Here is a 23,701-nt window from a genome sequence, read left to right as displayed (position 1 = left end):
CCATATGTAGTAAACAATGTGATGTAGGCCGTGCAGAGCTCAGTGTCCATGCAAAGTGTTGTGTAGTAGTAATAGTAGTAGTAACATTGTCACATGTACAGCATAGAGCTAAATTCTTACTTATGTCTGACCAACATGCACCACGTTACCATTCTGTGGTGTCATGAGATAAACCAGGTGATGTCTAAACTAAGTAGCATACAACATGGACAGCTGAAGCCTGGCTCAGCCAAATACTGGAGGTTCAAATCATGGGCCTAGACAACTAATCAAATAAGTACATCAGAGCCCATCATTATGAAACCGAGACCACCTAAGATCAGGCAGGGCTTAAACAAGTCTATGACAAAAAAAAAATGAAGTAAGACTTCAAAGTAAGGCAAAGGTAGGCTTAACCACAATGAGTGACAAATGAGATAGCCAGTTCAAAACATTACATGACCAATGTGACCAAAGACAATACTAGTGGCACACATTGAAATAAAAAGAAAAAACCTTGCCATGTTACATTTCTAAAACTGCATGCAGGCCAACTCCAGCATTTAGGCAAAGTATGTGACATGTGGGCATTTCTGGTGTAAAGTGTGATGTGCCAAACAATGTGTGCTGTAAAAATATTACACAGCCTGTGCCGTGTAGCGATAGCCATTCAAAGTTTGACGTGATGAGTGCCACACAAAATCAGTGCATTTTACATGTGACTTAGAGAAAAGCCAAGCAAAATGAAAGCTTGCATATTGTATTCTTTTTAGTTCACCAATAAAAGGTGTCATTTTGCTTGGCTTGTCTCTACATTCATAATGGCTAACACGGCACAACACCTTAGTACTACAGACATGTGACTTAATAATCCAGTTATCCACAGGAACCTGGTTTCTGAAATGCCATGCCAAGAGTAGTTCTGGTTAAGATTAACAAGGTTAATGGACGCTGAGAAACTGGGTTAACAAAGGTAGATCTCTTGAGATGTTTCACCATGTAAACCATTAGCCAGGTTACTGCTAAGGAATTTGTAGTCTGTGTATGGCCATTGAACTCCGTTAGCCTGTCTATGTGTTAGCTTCACGTACGCTTTCAGCAGCCACAGGTAGAAGCATCCACAAAAGTAATTTCTTGAGGCAAATGATCAGGCAATTTTATTATTCCTTCTCCTAGCTAGAATAATCTGTCTCAATATTTCAGAAATCGCTAACTTTAAGGGACAAGCTGAAGGTGCAATGCCAAACTTAGCAACACAATTGCATGAATAGCAGGATAATATGTTATAAGTTACATTGTCTGATTACCTTTTAAAGTAATGAGAAACCTAACACAACACTTTATTGAAGTAAAAATACCTGGATTGTTATTATCCCAGCAAAACTTGGTGCAAGGCAGAAAGCACACGTATCTGTACATGCCATCCCTTTGTAGGGCTCAATTGCACAGTCAAACAGAAAAACAGTGGGCTGCATGCAATCTGTGATTAAAAGAAACATATTAATAAAGTGTCACAGCTAATTGTGTGATTGGGTGACATGAGTGTTCATGCCACAAGTCATTGGTGGCTCAGGTCGAGAATATAAAAAGGGATGGATCTTATTTACTTCACTGCACATAAAGGGTTAGACACATTTATGAAACACAAGAAGATGATTGAATGTGGCTGTGTTTCCAGTCAGTTTCATAAGCATTCATATAAGGGCTGAGAATTTAATAATACTGGGTGAGTCAAAATTATGTTAACATTTGAATGGTGGAAGCAATTTATTCATAAAACATACTTTGTATGTGCAAGATGACTTACAGGAATGTCTCAACCTGTTCGCCATCATGTTCAACACGTGTACCATATGTGGCACATAAATTGTCCACAAAAATTGTATATAAGTATATATATAGCAATACATAATTTTGTCTCACCCTGTAAAGGCTGGCCAGTGAAATGGACAGCTTTTCAAAATAAGAAAAAGTAACATAAAAGTAATGCACTGTTTGTAATGCCTTACATTTTATAAAAAGTAACTCTACAGTATAACACATTTAATTACTCTTTTGTAAGTAATGGGTAATGTAATTAATTTACTTTTAAAAGTAACGTTTCCCACTCTGCTCTGGAGACACAGGCGCCATGCTTGTGTTCAGGTTCATGGTGGCCAATGAAATCGGTTAACCCTTTTTTGCCCAGTTTAACTCTTTCAGGGCTGATGTCGACTTTTGTCAAAAGGAGGAGTTGACGATGGTAATCAACTGTAAACTGTGAAAAAACCAACTGTCATGTTTTAGTTGGACTTTTGTTGCCTGAAGGAAAGTTAGATTCATTGGTTTGACTGAGATTTCCTGCGCACATGTGAGTAGCAAGGCACAAACAACAGCAAAAATGGGACTGACTTCTGGCAAGAGATCGAAGTGAATGCATAAAGCAAAATAATCCGCAGAAGACATTTTGCCTATTATCTCTGAACTGGGCGATGACTTGTCAGACACCGATTTTTATACAAGTGATTGAAAATGAATGTGAGGTTCCAGATTCAGCTAATTGGTTCCCAGCAGATCGTGGTACTGAAAATGTTCGGCAGGTAGGACTGCCACTTAACAATAATAAGAGGTAGAAACCACATTGCAATGCACTGCAACCATGACCACTGCTGCTGCCCCAGCCATGCAAAGACAGCCTGGCAGCAAACCTGCTGCACATTCTTGGCAAACTGGCAGCCACAGTATGCAGCAACAGACGTTTTATGTTGATTTTTGTGTGCAACCATTGCTTTTCAGAAACTGTTTTTTGGAAAAAAAATATTCAGCCCTCAAAGATTTAAGGACACTGACGCTTTTCCAAAGGAGAACTCCAGAAGTGTATTTTTATAAAGTCAGGTTTATTCACTTTAGAGTGGATTTGTGCGTGCACGTATGAATGTGGTGTTATGTATACAATTTCATACCAAATGTAATCTGAGCTAAAAAAAAGATGCTATATACAATACTAGCCATCCCCCTTGGCTTTGTCCGCGTAGTAATGAAACAGGACAGTAAGGGGGGCCCCACTACTGATGTCACGCTTCCCCCTCGCCTTGCCCCACAGCCTCTGCCTCGGATTAGCGCAAACATATCACTCCTGCATGCAAACTATGATTCTTAGCACGATGAGAGAAGTTGCAAAATCAACCGGAATGTTCAAGCAAATTCTAGAAAAAAACCTGATCTAAATCTGTTAAGTAGTTCTCTCATTCGCTAGCTAAGCGGAAGTAAGATACGCCCCGAGGTTGGCATGTGAGTGAGGAGGGCCCCGCCCCCTTCCCCCTCTTGGATTTGCTCAAATAAATCAGGACCGCAAGCAAGCTATGATACATAGCACGATGACAGAAGTCACAAAATCAACCAGAATGTTCAAGCAAATTATTGAAAAAAATCTGTTAAGTAGTTCTCTCGTGAAAAGCGGACAGACAAACAGACAGAGAGATTTTGGATTTTATATATATAGAGATATGTGTGGCATGTAAAATCCAACATAAGATGCATGTTGTGTGTCATACAAAGAGTACTGCAGCACAGTTAGTGTTGACTGCATTGTGTGAGCAGATCACAATGAAATGTGTTATAATAAACCAGCCTGTACCATAATGTGCAAAGATTGCTCATAATATGTGTGATGAGTGCAGTGCAAACAGAGTATCCTAACAAGAGTGATGTGTGAGAGGCAAAGTGCAGTGTGTCACAATAAATGTGATATGCAGAATATGTGCAGCGTGTGCCATAAAATTCATACAGCAGGTATATACGTGCTCTGTGCAGAATGTTAGAACATTAGAAAATTAGAACAATTGTGACAAGAACAGGCCATTCAGGGATGTATGCCATGCAAGTTGTTGTTTAATAAGCCCAGCATTGTTTGCGTACAAATTTTGCATTTTAAAGTGCAGTCTGCTCTGTAAGGAGTGTCATAGTAAAAGAAATAAAATGAGTTACAAATAACAGCAAATTATGCAAACTCATCTTGAGGGGGTGCCTGGAAAGACAAGTGAATCTCCAAAAGGAACCACTAATCAAGAGAGAGAGCCACACTGGTACTGGAAACACAGTCTCTGCTAGGGGGTGAAAAATCCTAGCCAGTGTCACAAGTGTGACCAAAGGAGAGTGACAAACTGTGAGGGAACATTCAATGTCATCTCAGAGTAATTGATGGCAAGTGCCACTAGAGGTAGATCTAGCCTGGTGTCTGTATGGTCAAAAAGTGGATTCCAAGATCCCGTAAATGATGTAAGACCCCTACAGGGAGTATAAAGCCAACAGAAGCTAAATATGTCAGGCATGAGCTCCTCAGTGTCAGGAGAAAGAGAGGTCAAAGTTATGAGGGTGAAGGAAGCCAAGCCAACAAGGCAGGTTGATTATCGTGGAAAGTGGGTTAGCCACCCTACCTGGTAGACAGGGGTCCAAACCTGTGCAAGTTAAGCTCAGTGGGCAGCTATGGTTTGATTTTGCTTCTTACTTTGTGTTCCCCCTTGTTTCATTTCTATACTCAATGCACATTTTTAGATATATGCTGTGTCTAAGTGTTATTCTGGGTGTGAAGTGATACCAGATGAGTGCTCTTCTTTCACAGTACGTAAGTGTGCCAAGTGTATAGGCACACAGTAAGTGTGAAGTGTACTCTGCAGCCCCCAGGTACCATGTAAAGCGTGCAGGACAAAGTATGATCCATGCTCAGCAATTCATATGTAGAGTGTCTTTTGGACATTAGACCCTGACTTGTGGGTTCAAATCCTGCTACTAACACTGTGTGACCAACTAATTTCTCCAGCTTGTGAAAGAAATGTAACCAATAGTATCTCAGATGCTGTAAGCCACTTTGGATAAAGGTGTCAGTCAAATAATAAGTATTAGTGATGTTGTCTGACATTCAATACACTTTTAGCCACACTAAGCAATGCACTTATTAGCTGACGTGTGTGAATAAAGTGTGTTGCATGTTGTGCAAACTCTTATGTGCAACACCTGCCTCAAAGAGAACTTGGTTTTGTAGATCAGAATCGTAGGCCCCTGTCACTTCAAACCACAAGTTTGACAAGAGGTGGTCTAGATTACTCTCTCTCTTTCTCTTTCTAGTGCTACAACACATCTCTTTTAGCCTACTAGAATGTTCTTGCAGGTCTCGGGGCTCATCTGACTCCTGGTCAGCAGGTGGGCTCTGCAGTGGCCTATTAGTTTATCATTTGAGCATTGACTAAATGACTGTGTAGCCTAACCCCAAACATTTCTGCAGATTTTTTGAGCGAGATTGAAACTTCTGCTTCTTCTAGATGACTAAGTGATGTCTAAAAAGATGTTGACTGCATCTTACATACACCCGCAACCTCTTTCTTTTTCTTTCTTTAGAAAATGAAGTCAACAATGCAAAGGAGGCGTTCAGCACCATCAGCAATCAGCAAGGCCCTAGGCAGGTCCCGGGTGCAGAGCAGGTAAGAGCCCCCATCCCTTAAATCATGCATGCGGTGGGTGGTTGTCCTACTCAGGCCATTATCAGTCCTGTCTAGTCTAGTCTAGTTTTGTTTCGAGTCAATGGGGAGACAGAGCTTACCCCAGCAAACTCAGGAATGAGGCAAGAATCAGGCAAGAATCAGCTGTGGAGAAGGTGCCAGGCCTTTATTTGACCACTTTATGAAGTAACACATGCTGCAATACATCAACACTCACAAACTCACACATGGCACACTCTGGAGAGGACGAGGAAATTACAGAGGGCGCCAGCCTGCATGTCTGGGACTGATGGTTTATAAGTAAACATGCTCACTTCACACCAATTCTACCTCAAAGTCCCGCCGCCCCCCGATTCGGCCCTCTGCACAGTCTCTGCGGCCAAGCTGCACTCAGACGGCACTTCCATGAAAGAATTCCTGACTTTATTTGGCTGCAAAGAGGAGTGCTGTAGTGGAAACTGCCGCTGAAGCATAAAGCAGAAAAATCTAAACAGTGCTTTGCAAATATCCCACCAGATTTCATCACAGGAGCACAATAAGGACTCAAGCGTCCCCCTTTCGGATTCTCTTGTCTCTTCCACCTTTCTGTTCCACACATCCCAAAATACTTAAATAATCAGTTTTATTGTCAATCCTTCTGAAGCCTTGTTAGATTCTCATCACATACCACCTCAATCACTTTAATTTATATAACTCCTTCCACAGACAACATTATCGCAAGTTATTTTAAAAAGAAAACAATACACATAGGGTTGTTTTGTTTTATTTGTAGTATTTTACGTATTTATTATGCCTAGAAATTTTATGCAGACTCTGGCTTCATTTTGGGAGAACGTCAATCATCCATTCAACCAATCAATGTGAAGCATACTTCATACAAATTATGAAGCCTCAAAGATCTAAAGCAGGGGTGTCAAACTCCAGTCCTGGAGGGCCACAGTGGTTGCAGGTTTTCATTCTAACCATCTTCTTAATTAGTGACCAGTTTTTGATGCTAATTCACTTCTTTAGCCTTAGCTCTAATTAGCTTGACTCAGGCCCCTTAGTTGTTTTTCCCTTAATTAGCAGCCGGACAGTAATGAGACATAAAATAAGCAGGACATGACCAGCTCCCCTGTACCCATCAAACAAAATCTGAAAATAAAGATGAAGGACTCAGTAAGGTTGATCCCTCAGGTTACCAAAACATTTTAGGAGTTCTTAGAAAAAAACAGAATATAAACAGTTTTGGAAATGTCTGCTGTGGCAGAAAGAGAGCAGCAACAAGCCATAATTAACAGTAAGAATCAGCTTCTCATTAAAGAACTGGTTGGAGTTTGAAGCCCCAATTTAGCTGGTCATCTGTTGGCTCGTTTCACGTCTCATTTCTGTTTGGCTGTCATTTAATGAAGAAAAGAATCAATTCAGTAGACTTAATCCTTAACAACAGGGCTATTAAAATAGAGGGAAAAAAATTTAATTAACAGTGAAAACTGGACACTGATTAGGAAAAGGGTGAGAATGAAAACCTGCACCCACTGCGGCCGTCCAGGCCAGGAGTTTGACACCCGTGATCTAAAGTAACCAACAACATGGGACACAAGGTGAGCACAAACCCTAGACCAGGGGGCAGTCTAATACAGAGTCGGTTTAAATCTATCAGTCAGTCATTGCCTAACCCGCTTAATCTCCTGAACAGGGTCACGGGGTCTGCTGGAGCCTACCCCAGCTAGCACAGCACAGCAAGCAAGGCAGGAAGAAACGCTGGACAGGGCGCCGGTCCAATGCAGGGCAAACACAGAGAAGTCCACACCCCAGCCACACACCAGGGCCAATTTAGGATCGCCAATTCACCTAACCTGCATGTCTTTGGACTGTGGGAGCAAACCACACAGAGAACATGCACACTCCACACAGAGAGGACCCAGGCTGCCAACCCTGGCCTCCTTGCTGAGAAGCAGCAGTGCCACCACTGTGCCACTCCTTAAATCTATCAATACTTCTTTATTTTATTTAGCACCTTTAAAAAGTTATGTACTTTGGTTGTCTGATACTATTGTGTTCAAGAGAATTACTTACAAACCCTTTGAAACCACATTAGTTGTTTTTATCCTTCACCTTCTGACACACCTGTATGAGAAAACCCCCCACATATGAGAAACGGTTTGATTCATCTTGATGTCTAGTTATTCATGATATTGAGCATTGTGGCCCTGTAGACCAATACAACCCTCCTTTTTAGGTAATTTTTGGACGCTATTTTGTGGAAGAAATTACACCCTTATGGTGAAGAGTAAACCAATAGGTGTCAGCAAAAAAAAATCAGAAAGATTTGAAGTTGTGCTTATCACATCAACCGACGTACAGGGGGTTCACCCTCAGATGGGAAACAATGGGTCAAATTTGTAACTTTTCAAAATGGGGATCAGTAATATCGGCAATGGAGTGCTATTTCGAGGATGATGATCAAGAAAATGATGTGATGATTCTTTACTTGTCCTCCTAGCCCTCTAAGAGCCACTCCCAGAAAGTTAAAAAATATACATTTCAAACATAAGCATATGGGGTATTGTTTAAGACTATTTCAAGGTCATTGATTATGAGGAGGAGAGGAGAGAGGTTGGCAACATGCACTGATACAGCACATTGGCACCACAACACAACAAACCACCTCAGAATCTCAAATTAGGACCCGAGTGGAGCCATGCAATGGGTGATACCTCAGCACCACACTAGTCTGAATGGAGTAGAACAGTGTGAGGTGTTTTATGATGGCTGGAGGGCCAATCCTGCCCACAACCCCTGAGATTTCCCTGTAAATTAGAGGACCTGCTTGCAGGAGTGGATGCAGATGAATGTCATACCCAGGATGAGCAATTGTCATGTTAGGGGTCCTTGGTCAGGGACTCAATGGAGTGGAATCATTTCTGGCATTTACTGGATCTGACATTTTTTGTTTTTCTTGTAATACTTTACTGTTTGTTATGACATAATTCTGCTGAGCCTGCAGTCTGAAGGAAAATTGAGTATGGGTTTATATCATCCATCCATTTTAAAATACCAGTGACCTGTAGGAAAAGATGTAGCTGAAATTGAAGACAAAGAAGCGAGGTGTATTAAAAAACTAAAGTATGCACAGGGTGCCATTATTTATGATATCATATCAGGAGTTCCCAAGTTCAGTCCCAGGGTACCTCTGCGGCTGCAGGTTTGCATTCCAAGCAATTTCAGAAATAAATCATTCAGACTTACAAATGATCTCATTGTTTAATTAGTCTTTTTCTTCCCTTATTTTGCATTTAAATATATGTATATACAAGTATCTATATATATAATTCACTAAGGCAAGACACCCATGGAAAGCACGCCGGAAGGGGCGTGGATTCACTAAGCCGTCGACAAGTAAGACACCTATGGCGCACGCAGGGAGGAACCACGACCACCAACTCCAAGACCATTGGATACAACGACAACTCGCAGAGCCACGCCCACCAACTCAGACGCGACGACACAGAAGGAACGGCATCACTTATATTCGTCTGTTGTAGAGGCCTCATGTACCTCCGAGCCACCTTGACTGTTCATAGAGGCATGTTTCTCGTGGATGTTAGTCGGCATATGCAGCGTGTAAAACGGTTTGCGAGGGGTATCCCATGGGATCCTTAAAACAATCCTTTACAACTGAGGTTAGAACACAATGAAGTAAGCAGTCATTAAAAACCGAGTTTTCGGTTACGACACACGGCCGCGTCCACCATAGCAAACTGTTTTACACGCTACATACAGCAATTCGCATCCGCGACAAACGTGCGTCTTCTTCACTCACGGACAATTATATGTTGATCTCTCCAGAGTTCCATCTTTTCATTCACTTTCTGTTGTATCCTCAGACCCTCCCTTTTTAGACAACTGTGTCTTTCCAGAAGTGTTCAACCATCAATAAATAATTATGCGGCGTTTGTTATGCCGCGGGTTCACTATTGTGTTGTATTTTGCTCTCTCCAGAGTTCCATCTTTTCATTCACTTACTGTTGTATTCTCACACCAACCCGTTTTAGACAACCGTGTCTTTCCAGAAGTGTTTAGCATTCAATAAATAATTATGCATGAGATTGAGCGTGTGTCTACCCGGCGCAGAGAGGCGTGGGTAAGCCTTTGAACCCCATTCGGGATGCAAACCGTGGAATTCCCACTAAGTGCGACTCATACGATCCCACTGGTTTCATCCCCACCCGTTCGTTCCGTGCATTGTTACAATGTTGCTTTTCTTGCTGATTTATTACATTACCGATTTTTCAAATGTTAATTTTCTCCCTGTGCTTAAAAATCATTAAAGAACCGGCCTGATTATGCGGCGTACGGTACGCCGCGGGTTGGCTAGTATTTACATATAAACACAATTCAGAAGTTTGCCTTTTTTGACAGATCTGTAAATGTTAATTTTCTTTTGCCAAACTATTTTTTCAATTCACCTTTTCCTGTGGAGTTTACTCCCATTATTGTATCCAAATACTGGCAATTAATGATGAGCCATGCAGATGCAGGTGCAAATATCACTGAATGTTAAAGGGAACAGCAACTTCAGTATAAAATTAATTTCTGATCTCATTATTAAGAAAATGTTTAAATGAGCAGAACTTAAAAAATAAGCAAAATTTTAAAAAGCAAGAAAAAAAACAGCAATTAATGTCACGTTAATTTCCAGATTGACACAAAACAGCCAGAAACTGGGAAATAACAGAGTCAAGTCAAGTCAAGTTGGGGAGCATGCACTGGTACAGTGCATTACCGTACCCACTACATGGCAAAACAACTCGGGATACTGGTTGGCAACCCCCCAGGCAGACACAGGGTTCAGTCCTACCCTCCGGAAATGACCCTCTATCTGCAGCAGCCAGGTGTTACGTGGGAGACGCCTTGGCCTGGTCCAGCCACTTGGGTCCCCAACAATGAGGATCTTATGAGCCAGATCACCCTCGGGAAAACGCGCCACATGGCCATAGTGCCGTAACTGATGCTTCCTCACAATGCAGGTAATGTGCCTCATTTGGGACTTAATGAGCAACCGCTCATTCGTCTCAAACTCAAATCAACTTTGTGTTTGTGTCTCTCTGGAAAGTCCTTGGGTACCGTTGGTGAAACAACAGCTTGTCTAATAAAGACAGAAGTCCAATTAAAAGTAGAAGGTGGTCTGGATGAGTACCTGCAGTTAAGGTGGTCCTCGGGACTGAACTTGAGGTCCGGTTAGTTAAGCCTTTTATTACTAACTAGTACACAGATGCTTTAATATTCAGTGTCATTTGTTCCTGTGTCTTCACTGTTAATCACTAACTGATATAATTTGGATACAATTTAAAGAGCAAATTCTAGAGAAATAAAGTGAAATGAAATGCAAACTATGACAAAGAAATTCTTCTAAATGCAAATATCATACTAGAGCACTTTTTTAAATGCCAAATAAGAAAAGAAAAAAGGCCAGCAAAAAGATTAAATTGATGAGACAAAAGAGTGACCTCCCGATTTGTGAGACTGTTTGGAATGAAAAATGTAGGCCCAGTGGTACCCCATTACTGAATTAGGAATCTCCTGTTTTCCATCCATCCATCTATTATCCAATCTGCCATATCCTAACTACAGGGTCACAGGGTTCTGCTGGAGCCAATCCCAGCCAACACAGGGAGCAAGGCAGGAAACAAACCCCGGGCAGGGTACCAGCCCACCACAGATCCCCTGTTTTATTATATTATTTTACTAGGGGGCTTTGCCCCCTGCTCGCTTCGCTAGCCAACCCTCCCAGCCACGCCTCTTCATTGGGAAGAAACACTACTTTGCCCTGATGGCAACACGAATTAGACGATTTACAACTTAAAGTTTAAATCCGAACAATATATTCAATCTCTTTTCACTGTTCTGTTAATAATTTCCGTTTATTTGTGCTAATGCGATCTTTACTATAATTTTTTTGAGACTTTTGAATTTTAGTACTTTCATTATCTCTAACCTGCTCTGCATGTGTATCACGCCAATGTTTTTGAACTCGTTACGATGTTCTACAGTCATCTACTCTTTGTCTTTTATTTCCGGCTCCGGGTGTGGTTAAATCTCTTGGCACAAAGGGTCGTCATGCGGGACGTAAAAGTGTCTCTCTGAAAAAGTCACATCTCGTCCCAGGCTAAAAAGTCTTGTCTAGTCCCAGGATTTTTCATTATAATAGAGAGATATATTATTATTATTATATTATATTATATTATATTATATTATATTATATTATATTATATTATATTATATTACTAGAGGCTGTGCTCCCTACTCACTTCGCTTGCCCACCCCACAACCCCCATCCCTGGGGGCACGCTTCATGCTAGGTACTTCGCGTCTCTGGTGGGGGGGGTGAACGCATGCTAAGGAAAGGCGGACGGATCAACTGCTGGCTGTCTGCTAACTGCTACTGAACTACGTGATCTGCACGTTGCACTGTGCATCGATCATTTAATGGCCTTTACAGCAGCTGTCCTTTTGTCTCATTTCCTTGTCTCGTGGGATGTTAAAATGTCTCCGAGGAATTGTTTGTAAGTAGGGCATGACGTGTCTCCCCGAGATGATCATGTTTCAACCCAAATTTTTTTATATAACAGATATATATTATCTGCGGTGGGCTGGTGCCCTGCCCAGGGTTTGTCTCCTGCCTTGCACCCTGTGTTGGCTGGGATTAGCTCCAGCAGACCCCCGTGACCCTGTAGTTAGGATATAGCGGGTTAGATAATGGATGGATGGATGGATGGATGGATATATATTATATTATACAATGAATAGCAAATATAAAAAGAAAATGACTAACCTAAAGTCTCTCGGAGTCTGCCTCAGCAGTAATGTCCATGTCTGTCCAGTGTAGCAGCAGATCCACTTTCCCACACTGCACACTCAACAACACTCCTTTACCTCCCTGTTTTTACTCCAAACCCATACTGGCCACTTTTCTTCCTGCCAGGTGAGCCCCTGCCAGCACCTCCACTGCAAACCCCATGCTCACCCCTATACAGGCCAGAAGAGCTTTTTAGGCCTCAGTGCGCAGACATTTTCGGGGTCACATCTTCTCCCCTAGGGAACACTTCCAAGCCAGAGCCCAGCATGTTATTTGGCAGATGACACCGAGTCTAAGCTTCACTTAGTGTTACCTGCTGTCTGTGTAACACAACAGAGGTTTGTCTACAAAAAACAAAGAAGCCCCAGCATTATATAAGGGTTACACATTCAAAACACGTATCAATCCATTAATTTCTAAACCCACCTAAATTTTGCACTATGAGTTTTAGTAGGAGATTCATGCAGCAACAGTAAGAATTATTCCTGGATGGGCACCACTCCACTGCATTTTAAATCAATCAGTATTATTTAATATAGTGCCTTTCACAGTATACAACTTCCCAATCTGCTTTGAAAACTATTATGCTATACTGGTTTGACAGTTGTTTTGTTTTACTAATAATAAGGTTAATATTTGTGACTCTAAATGTACTTGACCTCCAGCCTGAGAGTTGGCTCTGTAAGGGTTTAAACCACCAAATTTGACCATGCATTAATTTGTAAATCCATCTAACACATATTTTAGAGACTTGGGGAGCCAGAGTCTAGGTAAAGATGGTACATTTATCCATTTAAAATTAAATCTACAACACATGACAGTGTGCAGAAAGTGAAGGGGCCTGAATACTTTCTAAATCCACTGGAGTAATCTACAATATAGAAATTTACCACATAGATGGAACCCTCAAATGTTTGAATTCTCATGTCACATGCTTTTCTCGTCATTCAATACTCAAGCCATTCCGGTTATAGAGCTGCTCTTTATCTTCAAGTGGTCTCATTCTATGCTCTTGCACTCCACTTACAGTCTTGATACTCTCCTGGCATGCTCGCTTCTCACATCCCTTTCCCTTATACACTGCAGTATGCTGTAATGCAGAGGTTCTCAAACTGTGGGGCAGGCCCCCCTATGGCGCCGCAAAGTAATAAAAAGGGGTGCGCAAAGATGTGAAAAAAAGAAAACAAGAATCAAAAATATGAAAAATACATCTATTGAATCCAAAACAAATTAACTTAAACTACATTCTGATACTAGAAAAATAAATACAGAGTTAGATAAATGTCGATAAAAGTTAAGTAGGTATAATAAAATATGCATTTATGATATATCATTAATTAAAAAAGAACAAATTGGTATTAGTGGGCTCCGTTAAAAAAAACGTTATGGGGGGGCGCGATTAAAACTGGTATGAAAATTCGGGTCACAAATACCTAGTAAAGGTTGAGAAATGCTGCTGTAATGTCATTCCCCATGAAAGGCACTTTATAAAATCAAAACTGATTCTCAGGCTTTGTTCTGGTCAGTAGATCATTAGTTCTGGTCTCCACCTTTCCTGGTGACTTTCTTATTGACATCACACAATTAAGCAGATACCAGGGACAGAATCAACCCCAACACTGCAGGCAGGGTACAAGTGAAGACAAAAATGGGAATAAACAGAGAACTGTTCTTTACTGGTGCCCTGTGGTTGCCTGGTGCCCTGCCCTGGGATTTGTTCCTGCCTTGTGCCCTGTGTTGGCTGGGATTGGCTCCAGCAGACCCCCGTGACTCTGTGTTAGGATATAGTGGGTTGGACAATGACTGACTGACTGTTCTTTACTGTGTTCTCATTCCTATCTTCAGGGATGGACCCCTCCTGCTACCAACTACCTCTGCAGCCAACAACTCCCTAATCCGGGCATTTGCCACCCAGAAGTCAACATTCATCATGGAGGAACATGTACAGCTGTCGGCGGGCCTCCAGACCCAGGAAAGACACCTGCTGCTGTTCAGTGATGTCCTCATCATCGCCAAACTCAAGTACGCAGGCCGACAGACCAGCTCTGCTCTTGTGTTATTAATAACTTGTTTGGCTGATTGGACATCAGTTTCCCAGAACTGTCAGAGCCTTGCCAGAATGTGAGAAATAAACCTGAGTGAAGTGAGATGGGGGTGCAGAAAGTTCTCCGCTTTTGAAGGGCTGTAGTGTTACTTAAAGGGAGCTTCTCAAAATGTTGAGAAGCTTGTTTATTAGATGGAATGTGTCAGTCTGATTATGGGAAACAGTGGCCTCATGTTTGGGTTAACATTGTGTGCCTCCCATAGAAGTCTAAACTGGTGAACTGAAAGGCCAGTCGAGTCCAGTGTTGTCACTAAGCCGTGTCACCTTACTTCTAGCAGCACATCTGCAAAGGCTAAATTTTACACAAAGTAACAAATTTGAAATCAGGAAGCTGGCAATCAGGTCACCTTGGAGCTCTTTGGGTAAAGAAGAAATATCGAGTCACATCAAAATGCCTGCCTCTACAGGTCAGCATGGGCCTACCAGCAGAATATCAGGATAATCAAACATCCCCTGGAAAACTGATCTCATCACAAATGATAAATTCATAGTGGACTGTAGGGGCCACTTAAGAGCCATCCTCAAATCCAAATAAAACACAAGGTGACCAAAAGTATAAACATATAAGGGAGCATAAAGGGGAAGGCTGAACACAAGAGGGAGAACACAAAGTACAAAATAAAAAATGACTGATGCCTCCCAGGCCTTGCCTATACAGTTAAAGACCCCTTAATATTGTGTGGGTAGGCTGGTCTTATAGCTTGCAGTCCCACCTTCCACGATATTCCTCTCCACACTTTGGCCCCCTACCTCCACTGGTTGAGTTCTTGGCAAACTCCAAGCTCACTATTATGTTGGCCGGATAGAATTTGTAATCCCAAACGTTTTCAGAGACCCCTTAGTGAAGCCCCAGATCTTTTCTAAAGTGTTGGAGCAAAATGTCTGGGTTTCCATACTCAGGGCCTTCTTCGGAGGATTAGGTGCCACTGCATCTCTTTACCATCAATAGGACTAGAGAGCGTCCATACAGATTGTGTTCCCTAAAGACTCATAGGAACTAAAACATATTCCAGCGGGACTCCATTCTGCACCCCAACATCTTGTAGAACTCTCACTTTACTAAAAGGACTTTGTGTATTACTGTTTAGTTACATTCAGGGTTTGTACAGCCTTCTATTGGTCCTTTAGTGTCTTACACTGCCTTTCCCACAGGTCCTCGCTAAGTCTGAAAGTGAAACATCAGGTACCTCTCTGTGACATGTGGGTTGCATCCTGTGTGGTGGACGTGGCTGATAGGCAGTCAAGTGCTGAAAATTCCTTTGTCATCGGCTGGCCAATCAACAATTATGTGGTCACACTGAGGTACGATGGCACTGCTTGATAAAATTATCTGGAGAGGACAGCATGAGGGCTGGCCAGTATTTAGCCAGTCAGAACAGTGTGATTTTACTAACCAAAGTATTCAATGCAATGTAAACTATGCAGATCAGTGATGACAAGGTCATGGGCTAAATTGGTCAGTGGAGGCAAACAAGTAGAAAGTTAATCTCTCCAAAATGGCCACTTAGGGTTCAGAGACAAGTAAGACAGCATTGTTTCTACAGACTGGACAGTTTGGGTTCTGAAGGATTATATCTGGAAGTAGGAAGGACATGCATCCACATTTACAATTGAGGTAAATGAGGTTTCTGTAAATCAGGCTGCGCAGTGTGGGTACAGACAGGTCATCTCCCCAAACAGTACAGTATGATGACATGAAATCATTCAGCTGGCAAAAGTAACAACTACTGGAGTGCAAATGTCATCTCTCCAAGCAAGGAACTGTGAGAATAGGAAGGTCATTGTGTAACCCAGGCATTCCATGGGGTGGAGTGTTTTAGAAAGATCCTTGTATCCAAACTGACCACTACATAGTGGCAAAGTTGTCTCCTCAGACTTAGAAGTGTAGGATTGAAAGGTCATCTCTCCAAACTGTGTATAAACAGACCATAATCTTCAAAATGGCCAGAGGTAGAATCACTAGAATCTGGACAGTGTGAAAATATAAAAGGAGAATACTCTCCAAATCCACTGATGTAAGGTTTATCTCTCCCAATTGGTCAGTCTAAGAGTAGTAATTTAATGATCTAAAGTTGCTAGTTAGAGTCTAGAAAGTCATCTCTCCAAACTCTGATGGTACAAGAGGATCGTTTGACCAGTCTTGTGTAGGTCACCTGCCTATACCAAAAAGAGGGAAGGTAGGAAAGTCATTCATGCAACTTGAAAGTGTGAGTAAGACTTCTGCAAAGCTAGCAATGTCTTTGAGAAACAGAGATGGCATCTCCTCAAACTGGACATTGTGGAACTGGAAAATACATCTTTCTAGACTCACAAAGTGTGTCCTTCCTATGTGTTCATTTTCTTGCTACAGGTGACTCAGAGTGTATTGTGGCCCGTTGCCACATAAATAGTGAAAGACCTCTTCTAATGAATCTTTTATTGAATCTTGTTGCAGTTCCCCATCAGTCAAGCAGAAGTGGCTTTCAGCTCTACAGTGGTGAGACTCTTCTTTTTTTACTCTCTGCTTCTTGTGGTTAGACTACTGAAGGCCACCACCTTCATATTTCACTTTGTTGGACTAGTGGCCCATAACTTACAACAACAACATTTATTTATATAGCACATTTTCATACAAACAGTAGCTCAAAGTGCTTTACATATTAAAGAATAGAAAACTGAAAGACACAATTATAAAACAAAATAAATCAACATTAATTAACATCGAATAATAGTAAGGTTCAATGGCCAGGGGGGACAGAAAAAACAAAAAAACTCCAGACGGCTGGAGAAAAAATAAAATCTGTAGGGATTCCAGACCATGAGACCGCCCAGTCCCTCTGGGCATTCTACCTAACATAAATGAAACAGTCCTCTTTGGATTTAGGATTCTCACGGAAGGGCTTGATGATGATGATGATGGTCACGTAGACTTCTGCCTTTTAATCTATCCATCATTGTTGGAGCATCATGAAGCTTTGAGTAGGTGGTGGTGGCGCAGGCTTAAACACCATTAAGCAGGACTTGTTTTCCTTTTTAGGCAAATCAGTGAAATGAAGCGTGAGGACTACCCAAGACGAGTGCCAATGGAGCTCCTTCTGTTGGATATTGGGAAGCGAACTACAGTGAGTGAATTCTGGCGGTGATTCTATTCAGACAAAACCCCATTCAGAAATGAGCTCTGTGACTATGATTGTTTTTTTTTTTTGGATTTCCTAGCAGACAATGACCCTCAGTGTGGGAAATTGGGACACTGCAGAGAAGATTATTAAACTGGCCACTCAGCAAATTGGAATCGTAGTAAGTATGTCAAGCACATTAGCATTAGTGCATCATTTCTTCAGTACCCAACCTCTCAGTTGCCTCTCATAAGCAGTGTAGGGACCAAATGACCAGTATGGTGGTCTTCATCTGGTGACCATTTCACACTCAGGAACTCTTTTACATAATGAGCAGCATCTATTATGTAATCTTCCCCTCTTAACAAATAAGTCCCACTATTTCCCACTATTTATGAAAAGGTCCATTCCTGGTAGTCTTCATTTAGCAATGAATTCTCTTCAGACACTCTTTCCCTTTTGAGGAGCTTCCACTCTAACAGACTGTACATGGGATCTTCACGTCTCCACTCAGGTAATCTTTTCTTCATGATCACCAGTGATCATCTACCCTTCTGGAGGTGTTTTGCATAATGGTCACCTTCTGCTCTAATGGTCTTTGCATAGTGATCAGTTTCCCTCTTCCACCTAGCAAGCTGCTCTCACTAGGGTACTGCTCTTTACAATCAGCTCCCTTTTTGGTGGTCTTCTTCTAAATGTTAGCACCACTCATTAAATGATACCTAGTGATCAGCACCAAGTATCCTGTTACGGAAGTGCTCAGTGATTTGGAAATAGCTGAGAAAGAAGCACTGCTAGGATTACAAATGTTGAAAACAAATAAAACACTGCAACCGGATAACATTTATCCTAGAGTGCTTAAGGAAGTTAGTGATTACATTCTGTATATAAATCGCTAGCAAATATTTTTCCAAAATCACTGCACACTGGGGACATTCTGAAAGACTAAGCAATGTCTCATTATAGAAAAAAATATGATCAGGCTGATCCAAGTAGTTATAGGTCAGAAAGAGTAACATGCATTACAGGTAAACTAATGGACACGACTGCTAAGGTTAAGATTCAAAGAGGTGTTGGTGAAGAGTCAGTATGACTTTAGACAGGAAGCTTGTGTTTCACCCAAGAATTCTGAAAGGGAGCAACCAAAATAATTTGATCAAAGAGGTGAATATGATATTATGTATTATAATTTTCAATGATGGCCAAATGGGAGGCTGATGATTAAGCTAAATCAAGTTAGAACTCAAGGTGAACTGTGAAGATGAATGCTGAAAAGCAGAAAGTGAAGGGTTATGGTGAGAGGACATTTTTCTTAATGTGGTGATGTTAAAACTGGTGTTCCTCAAGGAAGAGTGCTGGGACCTTGACTAGTTAAGTTAGCTGATTACGCCACACTAGGTGGAATAAAGGATACCCTAGAGTCAGGAGAATCATCCCAGATGGATGTGCATGGAAATCAGGCCTGGGCAGATAGGTGGCAGATGAACTTTAATGTAAGTAAATGTAAAGTATTACATGTAGGAAGTAGATATGTTAGATTTGACTACAAAATAGGAGATCTGAAACTTAAAAGTGCAGCTCATGAGGTGGACTCTTCACTTTCTACAGCCAAACAATGTACAAGGTAATTAAGTAGGCTGTTAGGATGTTAGATAATGTATCAGAATGTGTGGAGTACAAAGCAATCAAGGTTATCGGAACCTGGAGTACTCTGCAGTTTTGGTCTCCATACCCCATACAACATTCACCGGTGATACCGAATATCAAGAGCAGACTGATTCCAGGACAGAGGGGTATGAGCTATGAGGAGAGATTGTAGCAGCTGAACTTTTTCGAAGATTAACATGACACAGTCTTTAAAATTATGAGGGGACTTAGAATGGTGAATCCAAACTGTTATTGTAAATTGAGTTCTTCAACAAGAACACAGGGACTCTGATAGAAGTTGATACAAAGTTATGTTCACACAGTAAACCATAGACATATGGAATAAATTGCCAAGTAGTGTGGTGAGCAGCAGGAAACAGGGGACATTCAGATCTCGACTTGATGTTATTTTGAACAAATTTTGAGGATAGGATTGAAGAACTTTGTGGAGCCTGTTCTCATGAAAATTGTTGCTATGTTCTTATGTTCAGCCTAGTGGTTTTCATAATGTTGATTATCTCTCAATCAGGTTTCTCTTTCCTTTCTGATCAGCTTCACTATCTGTTTAACTCTCCTAAAAGCTCATTCATCTGCCTTTCTGGTTGTCTTCACTTCACAGTCATTTCCTAATCTAGTGTTCTTCACTTAGTGATGAGCTCCCGTGGTCACCTCCTAGTTATTAGATCATACTCAGGTACACTTTAATTTTTTGGTTGGCTTCCATTCTAGTGGTCTTCAGCAAGTCAGCACTTCCCTAGTTACCTCATTCGTAAGCAGTGGGCTCTCCTGTTACCGATTTCTACTGATCATCTTTGACTCAGATAGTCTGACCCCACAACAAACAGCTAACTAACGGATACTAACTGGTGCCTCTTAAGAATTTGCATAACACCGCTTCAAATGCCTTTAACAAAAGTTTTGGACTGAGTGTTCCTTTTGATTGGGTAATATCAGTCTCTCTCTGATTTGTGGGTTCAAATCTATCTACTGACACAGTGTGACCATGAGCAAGTCACTTGACCTTCCTGTGCTCCAGTTGGAAAACCAAAAGAAATGTAACTAATTGTCTCATAAATGTTTAAGTCGCCTTAGATAACGGTGTCAGCCAATAGGTAAACATAAATGTTATGAAATGTAATGGATATCCCAGACATTCCAATCAAGATGCTACTTATTGGTAGTGTCACTCTCGATAGCCACCTGAGCCAATTGTTTTCTAATATTTCTGTTGACCAATCTTTCCTCTGTTTTCTGCTATTTCAGATCCATCCAGGCGAGTACCACCTCTGGGTGATTTCGGGAAAGGATGACACACCCCATCTTCTCCTAGGTAAGAATGTCAACCCACCTGATTCCTTTGACTGCCATATCAGTGTCTGACAAAGAAACAGCCTTGCAATTCTTCAAGTCAAATTAAAATGAATGGACAGTGTTATTCAGACATCCACATCACTACCAGTTTGGTTACTTTGCTTGGTGAATGCAGGGAGCAAGAAGCAAAGGAACGGGAGACCTGGTGCATACCAATCCTAATATGTAGGCCATTGCATTGGCATGCAGTTCCAGCTAAGGAAATCTCTACTTATCTTACCCACAGAATTCCAATCAATTCTCATTATTCTTGGTTCCTTTAATAGGGCACGAGTATCCCTTTAGTATCATCATGAGTTGTTTCAGAGATCTGGTGGAGCCGTCTTGTGGAGACCCTGTGCAGGACTGGAACCTCCTCCTAGAGCAGCTCACTAAAAGTCAGCAGTGCAGATTCATTTTGAAGCCCCGCTCCGCAGCACGCAGGAGAGCTGGTGAGTGTACCTGAGCAGGACAATTATGTGTATAGAGGATGGTCCAATGTCCACAAGAAGAGCCAAGATAGATAGATAGATAGATAGATAGATAGATAGATAGATAGATAGATAGATAGATAGATAGATAGATAGATAGATAGATAGATAGATAGATAGATTTATTTGAGGCTTTTCACAAAAACTCAAGAAAAAATATAAAAAACAACAACAAACTTTTCAAACACACAAGAATTACAAAAAGATCCAAACTTTTGACCTCACTAAAAATGAGAGAGTAGTCACAGTGAGGCTTTATGAAGGTGTATTGCTATTGGTATAAAGGAGTCCCTGTTAGCATTTTTTGACACACTTCTTCTGAATAATCTGTTAGTTAAAAATGATCAGTACTAATGTGTCAAGGAGAAGAAGTGCTGCACTGTTCATAGATCAGCAGAAATAGATGCTTTAGGGCAAGTTTATACTTTATGCTCAGAACCTGTTCTTGCAGGCATCACAGCTGCCACACGTTCCCAGCATTCATTTGATGCTTCCTTTAAGCAAGTCCTCAAAAATGAATGAGACACATGTGCGACTTGTAGTACCAGCAAAAATTCGGGGGACTCAGTGTTCAAGCTGGAAGGTGATGTCAGGGCCTCTGTTTACTATCAACATGTGACAGCACACCGCTTTGCAGATCATACAGGATCAATGTGTATTCTTTGATGTTTGATGAATGGTTCGATGCGGTGAAGAAAATCATCAAACTTAAATGCTGACATGCAAATGTATTTGTGGTGCTTTTCTTCATCTATTTCTCACATAAGCAATACAAGAATCACATATTCCCTATCATAATGACCCAATACATTTTAAAGGTTTCACATACCATCTGTGCCGTCTTTTTTTTTTTTTTTGCACTTCACAAAAGTAAATAATATAATTAATAAAAAATATTAGGGACACAGTGAAGTAAAAATACGTATATTTCATGATTAAAGTGGAAATTTCAACTTTAATCCTGTAGTTTATTTTGTCATTAAAGTAGACCGTCAGAAACATCATTTTTAAAACTGACACACTTGCTAATCACTAGGTACTTCTGGGGCTTCCTCCTGCTCTGACAGTGACAGATAACATCACATTTATAATATTCCAGTTCTCTGCACATTTACAATCCTTAGATTTATACTTGATATCACTTTTATGATGAAATGTGTTAAACATGTATGTTTCATTTTACAGATAAATCATTAACCTCATTTAAATAATTAATGATGTTAGTAATTACACGTGTGGGGGCAGCACAGTGGTGAAGTGGTAGCACTTTTGTCTCGCAGGGAGTCACGTCCTTTGTGTTCTCTGCCTGGAGTTTGCATGTTTTCCTAGTGGGTTTCTACAGTGTGCTCCGGTTTCCTTCTAAAGAGACGCAGCTTTGGGGATTTGGTGACGCTAAAATGACGCTAGTGTATGTGTGTGCTTGTATGCACACACATATGTGTGTGCATGAGCTGATGCCACGTCCAGTGATTAATTCTGCCACATGGAATGGATGCATCCCTGGACTGATGGATGTAATCATTAAACATTTCTCATTTTCAGAGATATTATGGCAGTTCACAACACAGTGAAACCAAATGTTTTTTTCTCAATGTAATGATATCTTGCACTGCCACCTGGTGGAATCCTCCAGATTTACATAAAGTATGCCTGCAAGTATAAACAGTACACTTCTTGTGTAGTAGTAGTATCCACAGGTGCATATGCATCCATCGAGTTGTGTAAAAGTATAAACCCAGCCTTAGTATCAAAGTGAGAACAGATATGTGCAAAGTGATTTAAATGAATCACAAATATATAATACAAAGTCATTAATCACCCCACCTCATCAACAATGATCAGAGTATAGCATCAAGTCGATGAAACTTCTGGGATATTGATCTGGTCAGTTAAGTAGCAGAGGGGATTATTAATCAGTTTTAACTGCTTTGCTGCATTAGAGAGGCAACAATGAGACGACCCCCAAAACAGGAATGAATGGTTTAACAGGTGGAGGCCCCAGACATTTTTCCCTCCTCATCTTTTCTGACTGTTTTTTCACTAGTTTTGCATTTGGCTATGGTCAGTGTCACTACTGGTAGCATGAGGAGATTCCTGGACCATACAGAGCTTGCACAGGTAGTCCAACGTCTCCAGGATGGCACATCAATAAGTGCCATTGCCAGAAGGTTTGCTGTGTCTCCCAGCACAGTCTCAAAGTGCATGGAGGAGATTCCAGAAGACAGGCAATTACTGTAGGAGAGCTGGACAGTGCCGTAGAAGACCCTTAGCCCATCGGCAGGACAGGTATCTGCTCCTTTGGCCAGGGAGGAACAAGATGAATACTGCCAGAGCCCTACACAAATGACCTCCAGCAGGCCACTGGTGAGAATATCTCTGATCAAACAATCAGAAACAGACTTCATGAGGGTGGCCTGAGGGCCCAGCATCCTCTAGTGGGCCCTGTGCTCACTGCCTGGTACCATGGAGCTCGATCAGCATTTGCCATAGAATACCAGAATTGGCAGGTCCACCATTGGCACCCTGTGCTTTTCACAGATGAAAGCAGGTTCGCCCTGAGCACATGTGACAGACGTGAAAGTGTCTGGAGAAGCCATGGAGAATGTTATGCTGTCTGTAACATCGTTAAGCATGACCGGTTTGATGGTGGGTCAGTGATGGTCTGGGGAGGCATATCCATGGAGGGATGCACAGACAGCTACAGGCTAGACAACGGCACC

General features: G+C 41.4%; 1 protein-coding gene across 1 annotated transcript in view; it reads left to right on the top strand.

Moving 5' to 3' along the window:
* arhgap20b (Rho GTPase activating protein 20b) overlaps positions 1-23,701 on the top strand; it is a 64,475-nt gene that overhangs the window by 11,588 nt on the left and 29,186 nt on the right. The window contains 8 exon segments of the mRNA XM_039766345.1: positions 5,353-5,435; positions 14,140-14,316; positions 15,551-15,700; positions 16,833-16,874; positions 17,415-17,499; positions 17,594-17,674; positions 20,404-20,470; positions 20,778-20,942. Of these exon segments, the coding sequence (XP_039622279.1) occupies positions 5,353-5,435; positions 14,140-14,316; positions 15,551-15,700; positions 16,833-16,874; positions 17,415-17,499; positions 17,594-17,674; positions 20,404-20,470; positions 20,778-20,942 (850 nt within the window).

This window comes from Polypterus senegalus, chromosome 10, assembly GCF_016835505.1.
Source record: "Polypterus senegalus isolate Bchr_013 chromosome 10, ASM1683550v1, whole genome shotgun sequence".
Classification (NCBI taxonomy): domain Eukaryota; kingdom Metazoa; phylum Chordata; class Cladistia; order Polypteriformes; family Polypteridae; genus Polypterus; species Polypterus senegalus.
Note: the sequence above shows the minus strand (reverse complement) of the source record. Positions and strands in the feature narration are given on the sequence as shown.